The sequence below is a fragment of the Chlorella variabilis genome, assembly GCF_000147415.1.
Source record: "Chlorella variabilis unplaced genomic scaffold CHLNCscaffold_9, whole genome shotgun sequence".
NCBI lineage: Eukaryota > Viridiplantae > Chlorophyta > Trebouxiophyceae > Chlorellales > Chlorellaceae > Chlorella > Chlorella variabilis.
In genome coordinates this window covers 739,906-754,142 of record NW_005435079.1, presented here as the reverse complement: position 1 = coordinate 754,142, position 14,237 = coordinate 739,906, and the positions used below count along the sequence as shown (strand labels likewise).

Genomic DNA, 14,237 nt, shown 5'->3' with positions numbered 1-14,237 from the left:
AACCCCCCCCCCCCCCCCCCCCCCCCGGGGCTCCTTCCTGCCTGCAGTGGGTATCATCCTTGCATCCAAGGCGGGCACAGCCGCGCCCATGTCCTGATCACCCAAGGCAGCCGCCCCTCCAGGCTGCCCTGCGCAGGCAGCGGGTTCACGGCAGGCTCCCATGGCGCAGCAGCAGCTGGGCAGGCTGGTTTAGGGTTCGCTCCAGCCAGGCCGCGGTGCCATCCCAGCAGCACAAGAAGAACAAGTAACAGTTAGTAGCACCTCTGTGGCGACCCGCGGCGTGACTTGGCTGCCTGAAGGCGCAGCCGTCCTTACCACCGCCCGCCGCACGCCAGCAACCACCTTCCCTCCTCCCTAGTGTGGCTGCAGGGGCGGGGCTGTGGCCCACTCCCCACTCCTTTCAGGTTCCCTGGCCGCGGCCGGGTTGGGCCGGCGCGCCCCCTCGGCCGCCAGCACTGCAAGTTTTGTTTTAATGTCTTGTCTGTGTGGTCTGGACTGCAGCACGTTCACTCTTCTCTTCTTCACCCCCGCCATCTTGTCGGCACCCCTTGGCGGCATCCGCTCCAACCCCGCCCGGCGTGTAAACGGGGCCGACCACCAGGACAGAGATCAGCAGGGGCATTGCCGGCAATGCTAGTGTGTGGTGCGACAGGGAATGCTAGTGTGTTAATGTTAAACTTTACATGGGCTTCCAGCGTGTGTGGAGGGCAGAAGCCGACGCGGCGCGGCGAGCGCGCTGTGGCTCACCAAAGCCGCGTTTACCCTAATCGGGGCGACAGCTTTACATCCGGCAGCAGTTTCTCCTGCTCCGTAGCATAATTGAGCTGCTGTCGCGCTGTGAGTCCTTTTTGCGAAGGTCAAGTGTCGACTCCCCAAAAGCAGCAAGCGGTTATCGACCCCTTTTTGCACCACATGGTCCCCTAGGAACTCACTGCTGCGCACAGCCCGAGCAGGAGTGGACCAGCAAGCATGGGACTGGAGCTCTCCTGGTGCGGCCGGTGTTCGCCCTGTAGCGTCACTCTGAAAGACCGGCTGTGCGAGTTATGGCGTCGCATCAAGCTGGAATTCACCATTGAGGTGCCTGCGGCTCAAACAGCTAGTTGGAGCGGGCAGCAGCGGCCCTGCTGCTGTTTGCCTGTGTATTGCTTTCACGGTTGCCAAGACGCGAATTCAGGCCGGGCAGGCCGGGCCAGCCGGGTTTGCCACCCCACCCGCCGCCACCCGCCGCTCACGCCTACCGCCCCGCTTGCCCACCCCCTGCTGCAGCTGCCGCTGCTCATTGCGCGGTGGAAGCAGGTGCTGTTTGGCGCCCTCTTCCAGTACGTGCACGGCATCTTCACGCAGCTGGCGCACCGCATGCACCAGCCTCAGGAGGAGCCGCTGGGCGACCTGGGCTTCCGCCTCATGCCGGTGCGCTTGCTGACGGATCCGGCACGCAGGGGCGCGGCAAGTGCAGCAGCAGCCATCCGGGAGCCAGCAGCGTGCTGTAGTAGACGGGCAGGGGAGGCAGGAGAAGGAACAGCAGGGGACACAGACAGTGGCGTGCTGCAAGCGCCGAGTGCCCTGCCGCCCGTTGACCCCGCAGGAGCTGGGCCTGGAGAATGCGTGGGTGAGTGAGACCATCTTCTGGTGCCTGTTCATCCCCTTCATCTTCTGGAGCTTCTCCCCCTTTGTCACCGCCCGCAAGCGCTTCTACACAGCCGTGCTCTACGCCCGCCTGCTCATGGTGCTCGTCAGTGAGTCGGCGCTGGGTGCTGCCGCAGCCTGCCGTGCCGTGCCTGCTGTGCCATGCAGCAGCAGCCTCCGCAGCGTGCTCCAGCGCCCGCCCCGCCGCTGAGCTGCCAGCGCGCCAGCGAGCGACGCCCCTGCCGCTCAGCTGCCTTGAACTTTCTTTTCCACCCCCCGTAAGCTCCGCTCCCACCCCGGCCGCCTGCAGCCTGCCAGATCCTGCGCATCATCTCCTTCACAGTCACCCAGCTGCCCGCCCCCAACTACCACTGCCGGCTGGGCCGTGACACGGCGGTGCGGGAGATGCCGGAGCACTGGTGGGGCCACGTGGTGGTTGACGTGGGGCGGCAGGTGGGCATGGTGCACGCACGTCACTTCACCTGGCGTGGATTGGATGAGGGATGCAGGGCTCCAGCAGGGCTGCAGCAACAGATGGCGTGCAAGCGCTCGCCAGGCAGGCAGGCAGGGGGCGGAGCCGCGGTGCGAGGGGGGCGCCCCTTCTCCTCCCTGGCCTGCGCCACCCGACCGCATGCCGGTTCCTCATGCCGCCTGCAGGCCACCCACGGCTGCGGCGACCTCATCTTCTCCTCCCACACCACCTTTGTGCTGACGGGCGTGCTGACCTACACAGAGTACGGGCAGACGCTGATCATCAAGGTGCGGCGCTGGCCGGGGCGGGGCGGGGCTGGTGGTGCGGGGCACGGCGCAGCGCAGCCCGAGCCGTCGGCCTGATGTTTGGGTGTGTGTGCTGCCCATGTGCTGAGCGGGGCGCCACACGTTGCAGCGGGGCCTGAGCCGCCTCCTCCCCTGCCCCGCCGCCTGCTGCGTGCCGCAGATCATCTCCTGGATTGGGGTGGTGTTCATGGGCCTGTGCATCGTGGCCAGCCGCAAGCACTACTCTGTGGATGTGGTGGTGGCCTTCTACACCGTGCCCCTCGTCTTCTACACCCTGCACCGCCGCTGGACCACCAAGCGCCCCGTGCAGGACTACTGGTGCGTGGAGGGGGAGCCGCCGGGCGTGCAGGGGCTGTCTCGGGCCTGGTCACCCGCGGACATGCGCCGGGCATGCTGCTGGCACACCACGGATGGCCCGCTGCCGTGTTCTGGTTGGAGTGTGGCCCTGGTGCTCAACGGCGATCTGGCTCTGCAGGCCGCACCGGCCGCTGATTGGGGAGGAGGAGGTGGAGATGCAAGCGGTTGGGGACATTGAGAGCGGCGAGGAGGGCGGCAAGATGGACGTGAGTGGGCTGGGCTGGCCTGCCTGGCTGCCTGGCGGCCAGTTGCTTGCTTCCGCAGCTTCGAGAGTGGCCCGCCTCCCATCCGCCCCCTGCTTACCCAGCCACCCTTGCTGCCTGCCTGGTGCCCCTGCCGCAGGTGACCAAGCAGCCGCTGCTGCCGCCGCTGCTGCCTGTGGTGCAGCAGGGCCGCGCGTCGGCCGGGCACAGCCGGTCAGGCAGCCGCACGCAGGCCGAGCTCAAGGGCGGCGGCGCCAGCACGCCCAACCTGTCGGCAGCGGCCGCGGCGGCAGCAGCCGACGAGCAGCACGGCGCCACCGGCAGCAGCGTGCGGCACCCGCGGCCGCGCAGCATCGCAGTCATGGCGGCGCCACCCCCGGATTCAGGATATGAGTCGCACAGGTGTGTTTGTGTGTGTGTGGTGCTGGTGTGAGGGAGGGTGACCAGATGCAGTGCCACGGCTGGCACTGCCTGCCTGCCTGCATGAGGCTTGTTATGGCTTGGCGCAGGTTGGTCGCACAGCTTGCCATCAACACCGGAGCATGCACGCTGACAGCATATTTTGCTCGGCGGTACACCTGTCTATGCTGACAGCATGCTCCTGCTGCCTTGCCTTGTGAGCGCAGGGAGGACAGCCCGACGCCCAGGGAAGGCCGGCCGCCCTCCGTGCCGACGGTGGTGGCGATGCAGCCAAAGCAGCGGGTCACGTGACCAGGCGTGCCTCTCGCCATCCGCTCGCCTTCGTACACCGACATTTCATGGTCTGCCCCTTCCAGCACTGCTCTCTAGTTTCCTTCGCTTTCCAACTGTTCCTGACCCACTCCTTGCGTCTGTGGATGATCAGAATAAACAACTGCGCCTTCCTGGCTTTTGGCGAGAGGCGATGCCTGTGGGGGATGGACGGGGGGTGGAGCGCAGTAGCACAGCCGCCTCTGGTACTGCGGCACACCGGGCGATCTGCCCACTGTGATCAATCGAGTCTATGCATATGCATTCGCCGAGCCTTGCCGCCAGGCAAGTGAGCGTGGCCAACGGGGACTATCACGCGATGCACTGCACCATGGTGGGCGAGCGCAGTAGCACAGCCGCCTCTGGTACTGCGGCACACCGGGCGATCTGCCCACTGTGATCAATCGAGTCTATGCATATGCATTCGCCGAGCCTTGCCGCCAGGCAAGTGAGCGTGGCCAACGGGGACTATCACGCGATGCACTGCACCATGGTGGGCGAGCGGTCTGCTGCTGGACAGCAGGCAGGCTGGAAATGCCGCCCTGTGATCATCAGGAATCGAGGGCCAGGCAGCCCAAGCACTGCAGCTGCCGGCAGAGTTTGACTTTGGCCGCATGTCGGCCAGGCATGTGGGGTGGGGCTTGGGCCCTGGGCCTACAAGCAAGGCACAGCTTCCAGAGGACATGGCAATTGGATCGCTGGGCGCTGGCATGCAAAAGTCCATCCATGCTCTGAATGAAACGCTCTGGATGAAACAGAATCCGCGCCCCATCGGCGAGGATGAGACCGCCTCTCCCCCCAGCCGCCCTTGTGCTGTCTCCCCGCCCCAAGCCCGGAATCCAGGCCTGTCCAGCGAGGGCATGGCTGCTGGAGCTGCCGGCCCGCCACCAGCAGCGACAGTCACCACCGCAGGCGGCCCAGCCTGCTGCCGGGGCGCCTAATGGGGGAGCCTGAGGAGCCACAGGTGCCGGGGGTGCAGCGATCGCTGGACAAGGGGGCGCCAGGAGCAGCCTGCAGCTCCTCCTGCTGGTCGCCGAACGCGTCCTGCCTTGCTGTGCAGGCGACCGAGCGCAAAATTGGCACGGTCAAGTGGTTCAACAGCACCAAGGGTGGGTCCAGGGGCGCGCTGGGGCCCCAGCAGAGCAGTCGCACTCAATGCCCAGCATTGGGTGCCCACACGTTGCCCCGGCCCCCTGAGCTGCAGGCTACGGGTTCATCACCTGCGAGGAGTCGGAGGATGAGGTCTTTGTCCACCAGGTGCGCCCCGGGCGTGGGCAGGCCCCGGCGGAAGCCGCGGCGCCGGCCGCCAGCGCCCTGCACGCGTGGCGGCGGCCTGCCCAACCAACTTGCTGGCGCCACGCTGCTGCCTCCTGCAGAGCAACATAGAGACGACCGGCTATCGCAGCCTGAAAGAAGGCGAGGAAGTCGAGTTTGACCTAGTTGTCGCGGATGACGGCAAGAAGAAGGCCTTCCGTGTGACGGGGCCTGATGGAGCGCCGCCGCAGGCGCGTCTCCTCGCTGCATGGGCGCAGGCCTGATGCCCCGCAGCTGTGCAGTGGCATCGCCTCAGCAGCTGTGGCTGGACAGCATGCCCAGGCGGCCGCGGCAGCGCAGCAGCAGCAGCATTCTGGCAGCGCCATGGGCAGCCTGGTGATGCAGCATGTCTCTCGACAAGCAATGGTCATCGCCGTGCGGGCTGCGGGCATGCGGGCTGCAGGCCGCTCGCTGACTGCCTGGCTCGCTGCTTGCCGCTCCCTCGCCGCCGCCGCTGTGCAGGGGAGCCTCCAACCGCCGCCCATGGTCCGGCCGGGCTACGGCGGCGGGCGGGGCGGGGGTCGCGGCTACGACCCAGCATACGCAGCAGCAGCAGCAGCAGGCCCGTATGGCCCGTATGCGGCCGGGGGCCGCGGCGGCGCCGGACGGGGCGCATACTGGGGGCCGGAGGCTTACATGGGCTACTACAGCCCCATGGGCCCCGGCGCCTACTACGCAGCAGCAGCAGCCACGGCGCCGCCCGCCATGTTCCCGCGCGGACGTGGCGGCTTCTTTCCGGGAGGAAAGAACTGGGCGGGCGCGCGGCCGCCACCCCCCGGCCAGCCGGGGTTTAGCAGTGGATTGCAGGTGCGCAGGGTTGCGGCCGCGCCGTGGGGTGCACGAAGGGAGCAGCGGGCCGGCAGCAGCTGCGGCAGCTGCAGCTGCAGCTTCACCGCAGCAGCCGCGCGAGCATGTTGGGAGCAGCTGGGCGCGTGTGGCTGTGCGGCAGGCAGACGACGGCAGGCAGTGCTGCGCAGGTGGCAGCTGGTTGTGTTTTGAGGCCATCCGCTGCAGCAGGCAGGCCGCGCCAGCCCAATCGCGCGCCACAGCCCAGCGACATCGGCAGCGCTGCCGGCTGAGCCCAGCCTGCTGTTGCCGCGGGATGGCCCTGCTGACCTGGCTGCATGCTGTGCTGTGCTGTGCTGTGCCTGCTGCGCAGGTCGTGGTCCACAACTTACCTTGGGACTGCACGTGGCAGCAGCTGAAGGACGCATTCACGCCCTGCGGCGACATCGAGCGCGCAGACGTAGTGTTTGACAGCAGGGGGCGCTCGCGGTGAGTGCGGCGGCAGGCGCGCGGCTGGGCCCCAGCCGGGCCCGCTCTCGCCTTGCTGATGAGATGAGGCTGCCAGCTCCCGCCTCCCGGCAGGCTGCCACGGCCACGCAGCAGCAGCAGCAGCTGGCCGGCCGTTCCCCCCTCTCAGCGCTGGTGGCTGAGCTTGCACGCCTCACCCGCCCGCCTGCCTGCCCTCCCTCCCTCCACCTGCAGAGGCTTTGGCATTGTGCGGTTCCCCACAAAGGAGATGGCGGAGACGGCGGTCAACACGATGAACAACACCACCATCGGCGGCCGGGTGGTGTCTGTTCGCATCGACCGCTTTGCCTGAGGGCTGCCCACCCCCGAGGCTGCCCTGGCCCAGGCCCTTGCTCCTGCTCCTTCTCCCCCGCCGCGGCATGCCGCCCGTGCCTTGCCACCCTGCCGCACCTTGTTTGCAGCGCCGCCGCGCGGCGCGCGCCCGCCCTTGCCGCCGCCGCCTGCGCCGCGCCGTCTCGCTCGCTCCCCGGTTGCGCCGCGCTGCTCCGTCCCCGCCCGCTCCGTGTCTTGCCTCGCACCCGTCCCTCGCTGCCCCCCTCCCCCCGAGAAGAACAAAAAACACACTCCAACTCGCCGTCTACCCCTTTCTAGCACCACCACCTGCACCTGCCTCTCCAGCGTTTTTGCCCCCCTGTCACAACCATTTCTGAGCCGCCCCGACCTCCTCGGGAGGGAGAGGTTGCCGGCCGGGTGCGGCCCCACGGCGCACCACTTGTCCCCGCTCCCTCGCCTCACTTGCTCGCCCTGGCGCGGGCGTGGCGCGCCGCCCACGTGGCGCAGCCCCCCCCCGCGGCCTGGCCCTCCTCCTGTGCAACACTGCTCCCCCATCACTGCCGTGTGTGTCAGCCCTGGGCGCGCCCTGCGCTTTCATTGTAGCCACCCCACGCTGCCCTCACACCCTGTAACTTCAGGCCCAAACCGCTCTCAGCTGCCAGGTCGCAGGCTGGCAGCGTGCACAGGTGGCGGTTACATAAGCAGGCGTTCCAGCCAGGGTTGAGATGCAAAAGGAGGAAGGGGGCGAGGCACCCAGCAGCCAAGGCAGCCAGTGCTAGAGCCCGAGACGGACGCAGGAAAAAAGGCAGGATGGGTGTGGGCTTGAGGGAGGAACAAGCAACACGATGCAAGGAGCAGCAAGCAAGAAACGTGCCAGCGACAAGAAAGCAGAGGCAGGGGCTCAGGCGGGTGTATTCAGAAAAGTACTGTGCACTGTTGGGAGGGAGCTCAGCGGGCAGACACAAATGAGCCGCTGCTGGGCTGCGCCGGCGGCAGCCGCCTGCTCAGCACCAGGCCCGCCGTGGCCAGCAGCGCCTTTGCCCCCAGCAGCTGCTGGTGCACAAACAGCTGGTACAGCGCGGCGTCGTGGCGGCGCAGCCGACCCAGCGCCGCCGCCGCCTCGGCGCGCTCCGCGGCTGGCGCGGGCGCCGGCGGCCGCTCGGCGGCGGCGCCGCTCACGCCAGCGCGGCGGGCGCCGCTGTCAGCGGTATCATCCGCATCTGGTGGTGGGGCGGAGGAGGAGGAGGATTTGGCCACAGCGTGGGCGCCGCGACCTCCTGCTGCACCTCCATCGGAGCCAGCAGCAAGTCCAGATCCAGATCCAGCTGGGTGGGCTCCACCTCCCACCACTCTGGCTCCCGCTCCAGCAACAGCGCAGCCCACCAGGGCTCCTCCTCCTCCGGTGGCGGCGGCGGCGGCGGCGGCGCCAGCGGCGGGTGCGCCATCCTCGTCGGCGGTTGCGCGAGCGCCGCCGCAACAGGCGGCGCAGGCGCCACAGGCTGTGTCACAACAAACCCGCTCGTGGCAGGCGCCAGCGGCGGCGGCGCTCGGGCGCGGCGCCGCCCGCTGCGGCCCCTCCTCCCAGTACGGCGGCGGCGGGTCAGGCAGCGGTACCGCGCCCTCTGACAGGCGGCTGCCGCCAAACCCGCTGCTACCGTCTGTCAGCAGCCAGCTGCCGCTGTTCTGGGACGGCCCTGCAGAGCCCACAGAGGCTGCTGGGGAGGGGTCGGCAGCCAGCATCAGGCCGCCGCCGCCGCCCAGCTGCATGCCGGCCAGCGCCGGCAGCAGCTGCGCCGCCGCGGGGCGCTCCCTCTCCTGCTCCCGCTGCTGCTGCTCCTGCTGCTGCGCCGCGGGCGGCGACGCCGGGACGGGCGCTGCCGGCGCCGGCGCGGCCTCGGGGGCGCCGCTCTTGCGCCGCCGGCTGTTGTGCAGGGCCAGCATGCGCCTGCAGCTCCTCTTCAGTCCGTCATACTCGCCCAGCGGGTGTGCCACACCGCAGCGCTGGCAGAAGCGCACCTCGGCGCCCTGCGGCGGGGAGAGGAGAGGGGGAGGTGGGGGCTGTGAGAGGCACGGCACCCAGGGCAGGTGCTGGGTGCCCGCAAGCAGTCTCCAGGCACCAGCCGCGTCTGCTGGTGGCGCTGCGGCAGCGGGGCGCACCTGCTTGAGGAAGGCCTCTGCCGCCTTGTGCTCCAGGCAGATGTGGTTGCGCACGTTGTAGCGAGGCAGGGCGCTCAGGTCTGCGCGGCACCCGTCCGCCTGGCACTCCCCCTTCTTGAAGAGGCGGGGCCTGCGGTTGTGCAGAGGCAGGGAGGGGAGGAGGATCCAACATGGGGGTCAGCGGAAGTAACACAGCGGCAGCAGAGGGTTGTAGCAGGGGTGTGGCAGCGCGCAGAGGGTGAGGCGAGGCGCCCCGGGGGTCACCTGGGGCCGCGGCTGCCCTTGCCGGCGCGCGGGCGCTCGCCGCCGCCGCTGGTGGCGGCCGAGGTGCCCTGGCTGCCGCGCTGCGAGGCGATGCTGCTGCTCGCGGCCGGGCGGCTCTGCAGGGGTGACGGGACGGGTGGCACGCGGTTGGTGAAGGCGTGTGCCAGCAGCAAGAACAATGCTGGATGGCCGGCATGGCCCGCATTGCGGCGGCGGGCGCATGCAGCCTACACATCAGGGCTAACCAAGGTGCGGGGGCGGGGTTACACTCACCGGGCTGCTTCCTTCGAACGCTGACCCTTCCAGGGCGGGCTGACCGAGCTGCAGGCCTTCAAAGCGAGCCTCCATGATGTCTGGGGGAGTGTTTGTAGGGCTGGGTAGGTGATGGGAGGCCAATGGAGCGGCTGGCTCTCACAGCAAGTGCCCGTGCAAGCAAATAGGAGGGGCGTTGAAAGGCGGCAAACGCTTTGCAATCAGGCTGGGCAACGTGCAGAGGTTGATTTTGCTGGGACGAGGCTCACGCAAACACGCATCACCCACCTGAACCTGCAGTACGCATCCAAGAGGAAGGTCTCAACAAACTCGTGGAGCTCCACGGAGGTTTCGACCCATTCTAGCAACCTCTGGGAGGCCCTGTAGAGCCCTGCTGACCCTCCCAGTTTATCATCGCCATGGCGGCACATGCGCCAGGCCGCCTGGCTTTGAGCTCTGCAGGAGTGGTAAGGCTGCCACACCTGATGCCTGATCCGCCAGCCGATCGATCGCAGCATCGCAGCTGCAGTGCCCCGCCACCCCCGTCCGCCTCCGCCGCCAGAAAGCGCTCCCTTTGACGAGCCTCTTGCTCCTGCCCGACCATCCTGCTGCCGCCTCTGCCGCTGCCGCCATTGCTCCAGGGCGCCGTCAGCGGCACGCAGCGCCATCCCCGACGGCGGCTGCCCCCGCCAGCCGCCTCACGGGCAGCAGAAGAGTTTGCCAGCGGGCGGCAGCGAATCGAGCTGATCGTGTCGGATGTGGACGGCACGCTGCTCAACCCGCAGCAGCAGCTGACGCCCGGCGTGGAAGCCGCGGTGGTGGCGGCGGCGGAGGCAGGCGTGCCGCTCGTGGTGGCGACGGGCAAGGCGATGGGGCCCTGGCGCGACTCGGTGCTGCCCAGGCTAGGGTCCCGCCTGCCGCAGGTGAACCCAGAAGGCGGTGCTGCAGGGCATCCCAGCAGCAGCACAATGCCTTCCAGCCTGGCTGCCAGCAGTCCCACTGCTGCCCTGACCCTGCCATTGCCGCACGCTGGCGGCCGGCCCACGCCGCGGCACCCCCTCCTGCTCATCTCCCGTTCCTTGTCTTGCCTGCTTCTTCACCCTGCAGATCTACCTGCAGGGCCTGCTCATTAGCTGCTACGACGAGGGCATCCTGTACAAGCGGCTGCTGGAGGAGGCGGTCATTCTGGAGGCCGTTGAGTTTGCCGACTGCCACGGCCTCACCCTCACAGGTGGGCCTTTAAGCATGCGGCTGCCATGCAGTAGGACGAGGAGGTGGAGGTGCTGCAGGGGAGCGGCCGGTGGGCACGCACCGCACGCCCGCCGCAGGGTGCCGGCCGTGCCTGTGCCGCCAACGCCGTGGCCCGCCCCGCCACGTCTGCGTGCGTGTGCAGCATACTGCGGGGACCGGATCGTATGCCGGGAGACGAATGATCAGAGCGACAGGCTACTTTACTACGCAGAGCCGTCGCCGGAGGGGATAGGTGCGCCATGCATGGGGTTGGGGAGGCCTCAGGCCCGCAGCAGGGCGGCTCCAGCGCCCGCCACCTGCCTCACAGCCTGCTGGCCTCCCCGCCGCCCACACTGGGCCCAAGCTGTCTGTTGTGTTGGTTACGCTTGCGCTTGGCTGGCCGCAGGGCCTCTGGAGCCGCATGTGGGCCGGCTGCCCATCATGAAGCTGATCTTCATGGAGGTGAGTGGTTGGCCTTCTTGTTTAAGAAAGAAACGTGTTTAAGAAAGAAACGCTGTTAGGCTGCCAACCTCTGCCTGCTCACAGCGCTTTTTCGTCCTTGCCTGCCGCCCTGCCCTGGGCTGCAGTCGGAGCAGAGGATAGCAGAGGTGCGGCCGCGGGTGGAGAGCCTGTTTGAAGGGCGCGCCTCCCTGACAACTGCCATCCCTGGCATGCTCGAGGTCAGAGATGTGTGTGTGCTGTGATGCGGGGCGTCAGCATGCATGTTCCTGTGTGTTTGGCTGCTGGGTGCATGCTGCCAGCACCAGGCTCGGTCTGCCATCGCCCCCACCACCCCACCCACCACCTGTAGGTGCTGCCGCTGGGTGCGTCCAAGGGATTTGGCGTGGGCTGGCTGCTGGACAGGCTGGGAGTGGACCCGGCTGCCTGCCTGGCCTTGGGAGACGGCGAGAACGACGTTGAGATGCTGCGCCTGTGCGGGCTGGGTGTGGCGATGGGCAATGCGGGGCCGCCGGCGCTGGCGGCGGCGGATGCCATCACGGCGCCGAACAGCGAGGATGGAGTGGCCAGGGCGATAGAGCGGTTTGTGCTGCGGCCTCGGGGCTTGACGGCATGATCGCTTGCTTTCGGCTGCTGTTGCATTGCTGTAATGCTTGCCAAAGCTAACAACGGTTGGGAGGCGCCACGCTGGGGCACGCTGGCGCGGTGGGCGGCCACACATGCCAGGGAACACATGGACTACCGATCCAGTGTCTCTACCTGGTATCTACTGTATTCTTTGGGGGTGGTTCTTCCCCTCCTGGTGCTCACCAGCCTGCGATGGAGTTTCCGGCCGCCTCGTCCGGCCTGGCAACCAGCCAAGAGACACCTCAAGAGTCGCTGCCCTCAACTAGTGGAACTCCGATTCAAGCCGCCACGCCGCCGAGCGCCGTAGCCTCCACACAGCGTGACGAGCCCGCCACCCGCCCCGCGCCACCGCCTTCCCCCAAGGCTCTGCCCTCCACGTGCATCAGGGTGCTGGAGGCGCTTGCAGGCTGCCAGAAGAAGCACCCACGAGAACCCTACGTGTGTCAGCACTTGCAGCGCGCAGGTGGGGCCAGAACACACACGGTGTCCATCTGCCTCGCTTCGCCGGCGGAGGCGCATGGTTGGTGACACTCTGGTGGTTCTTAAGCTGTTGCCGGCCCTGGCCTTCACCTCTGCTGCAGCGGGATGGTGCCTCTTCAAGCAGGCCTGCCCTGCGGAAGGTGCGGGGGTGGCATACCAGCCGGTTGGCAGACCAGCCAGTGCCAGCTGCCTGCCGCCTTTACCCGCTCCAGCTTCCACCTCCACCATGCACCATGCACCGACGGATGCGCTCCTGCTGCAGTTGATGCGCTGGAGGCCTGCGCCGGCGCCACCAGCAGCCGCACGCGCCTTGCAGTCCCGCCTGTCATACCGCCCAAGTGCCACCAGCAGGTGGGGAGTGGGGGAAGGCGTCCTGACCTCTACCGTGGTGACGTCACGTGCACGCCTGCAACAGGCAGCTGCCCGCCCACGGGCGCTTCTCCCTGCCTGCCCTGCAGGTGCTCCGCTTTGAAGCATGCCTGGCGCAGCACCAGGTGCCGCCAAGCGGCTGATGGTGCGGCCCTGTGGGCTTGTGACACGCCACCACTATTTATTCCCCGCTGCCTTTATGCGACTATTTCCATTGCCACATGGTTGTTACAACATGTGCTTGGTGGCCCCACCACCCCCACTCTCTAACTAACGGAATCAGTGTCTCACAATCGAATTGGACAGCACAGGCATGCAAGGAAAACGGAAATGCCAGCGAGTGAGCGAGGAGAGCGACGAGCAGAAGCAGAGACTAGCCTAGAGTTGGATGATTCTCAACGGCCCCCAAAGCCAGAGAGAACGAGTGCGCGCGTGCCATCAAAAGGAAGGAGCAGCAGCCCTTCAGGTGGCAGGCCCCCCAAGAGGTGGGGCACTGCAGGGGTGTGGTGCAGCTTTGGTGTGGTGCAGCTCTGGTGATGCACACACACGAATGATCGTCTTGGGAGAGGGGTGTGCTGGGGCACCAGCAGGTGAAGGTGCCCCGCCCGCCAGAGGGGGGTGTGTCTGTCGCCTTGTGAGACGCCGCGTGCGCAGCAAGCAGCCGGTGCTCTTTGGAGGGAAAGGCAGGGACACAGTGCTGAAGGGTAGACGGGTAGGAGCTGGGGAGTGAGGGAATGAAAGGGAGGGAGGCAGGAGTGCAAGGAAAAGGAGGCGCCACGCAGGGAAAACTGGGGAGCCAGAGCCGGGGACAGGGGGGTGGCGCCGCGGCGGCGCGCACGGCTTACGTTATCAAGAGGAGGGCGCCGCCGCCGGTTGGCGGTCAGCGAGGGTGGCGCATCTCAGGGGGCACCTTCTAGGGGCCCAGGAAGGCATCAAAGCCCTGAGCAGCAGGAGGGCGCAAGGGGCGCGCCCCCCAAGAGAGGGGAAAGGGGCCTCGCCTGCCCCGCAGCGGCGGCAGCTGCAAGCGGCAGCGGCAGCTGGCGCGGCTGCCACGCGCGGGCGGGCGAGGGCTATGGCGTCGGCATGCAGCCGTACTGGCTGTGGCACTAGCGCCGGCCACGCCGCGGCAGGCAGGGCGCGGGCGTGGCGGCTGGGGTTGGGGAGGCGGCAGGGGAGGTGGCGGAGGAGGGGCGGCGGGTGGGAGCGGCGCAGTGTCGCCCCCGCAGGCGATCGCGGCCAGACTCTCCCATGCGCCAGCGGCGCCCTCGACGGCGGCTGGGCGTGCAGCGGCCCGCACAACTCCACGCTCCGGGCCGTCGGGTAAGAGGGCAGCGGCGCTGTGCTGCCCGCAGCGTTGCTGCAGGGTTGCTTGGGGTTGGTCGTAGATGGTTGGCGCCAGGCTAATGTTTTGGTGGCGAGCTGAGCTTGATGTTCAGGTGGCTAGGGAGGGCGGCGGGGGGGCTGGCGGTTGCTTGGGGTCGGGCGGCCTTCAGGCCGCACAGCTGGCGGTGGCGGCGGAGCGGCCTTCTGGCTGCTGGGCGGACGGTGTCATAGCAAGTGTGGGGTGTGGAGGAGGGGCCCACGGTCGGCGAGTGGCGATGAGGTCAATGTGTGCGCCTTGAAGCTGAGCTGCTGCCCGCTGCTGCACTGCGGCATCTGCCGGCTGCTGCCGGGCGGGCAGCTGCGCTGGGGCGCGGCCGTGGCCGGCCGGGCAACCAGGGCCTGCTCAGGGCTGGTGGGAGCAGACGTAGAAGGTGGTTGCGGCGGTGGCGTCGATGCCGTTGAACTTGCAGGCGCCGCACAGCG

General features: G+C 68.1%; 5 protein-coding genes across 5 annotated transcripts in view; 4 read left to right on the top strand and 1 right to left on the bottom strand.

Moving 5' to 3' along the window:
* Positions 1-599, top strand: part of CHLNCDRAFT_30996 (hypothetical protein) — a 2,023-nt gene extending 1,424 nt beyond the window's left edge. The window contains exon 4 of the mRNA XM_005848045.1: positions 48-599. Coding sequence (XP_005848107.1) covers positions 48-97 — 50 coding nt within the window. The 3' untranslated portion in view covers positions 98-599. The remainder of the gene's footprint in view (positions 1-47) is intronic.
* Positions 600-1,038: 439 nt separating this feature from the next.
* Positions 1,039-2,689, top strand: CHLNCDRAFT_17179 (hypothetical protein; the record flags this gene model as incomplete). The annotated part of the gene is made up of 6 exons (XM_005848044.1): positions 1,039-1,077; positions 1,267-1,410; positions 1,586-1,736; positions 1,937-2,079; positions 2,284-2,385; positions 2,564-2,689. Coding segments are annotated over 6 exons (705 nt in total), but the record flags the coding sequence as incomplete, so codon positions are not given.
* A 1,943-nt stretch (positions 2,690-4,632) lies between these two features.
* CHLNCDRAFT_145396 (hypothetical protein) lies at positions 4,633-6,612 on the top strand (the record flags this gene model as incomplete). The annotated part of the gene is made up of 8 exons (XM_005848043.1): positions 4,633-4,656; positions 4,753-4,801; positions 4,897-4,949; positions 5,069-5,167; positions 5,241-5,342; positions 5,469-5,813; positions 6,166-6,281; positions 6,495-6,612. The coding sequence occupies 8 exons, from the start codon at positions 4,633-4,635 to the stop codon at positions 6,610-6,612; spliced, it is 906 nt and encodes a 301-aa protein (XP_005848105.1).
* A 1,886-nt stretch (positions 6,613-8,498) lies between these two features.
* CHLNCDRAFT_17840 (hypothetical protein) lies at positions 8,499-8,861 on the bottom strand (the record flags this gene model as incomplete). The annotated part of the gene is made up of 2 exons (XM_005847883.1): positions 8,499-8,618; positions 8,751-8,861. Coding segments are annotated over 2 exons (231 nt in total), but the record flags the coding sequence as incomplete, so codon positions are not given.
* A 2,446-nt stretch (positions 8,862-11,307) lies between these two features.
* On the top strand, positions 11,308-11,571 carry CHLNCDRAFT_22679 (hypothetical protein; the record flags this gene model as incomplete). Its single annotated transcript, XM_005848042.1, has 1 exon — positions 11,308-11,571. A coding segment is annotated over one exon (264 nt), but the record flags the coding sequence as incomplete, so codon positions are not given.
* Positions 11,572-14,237: the final 2,666 nt, after the last annotated feature.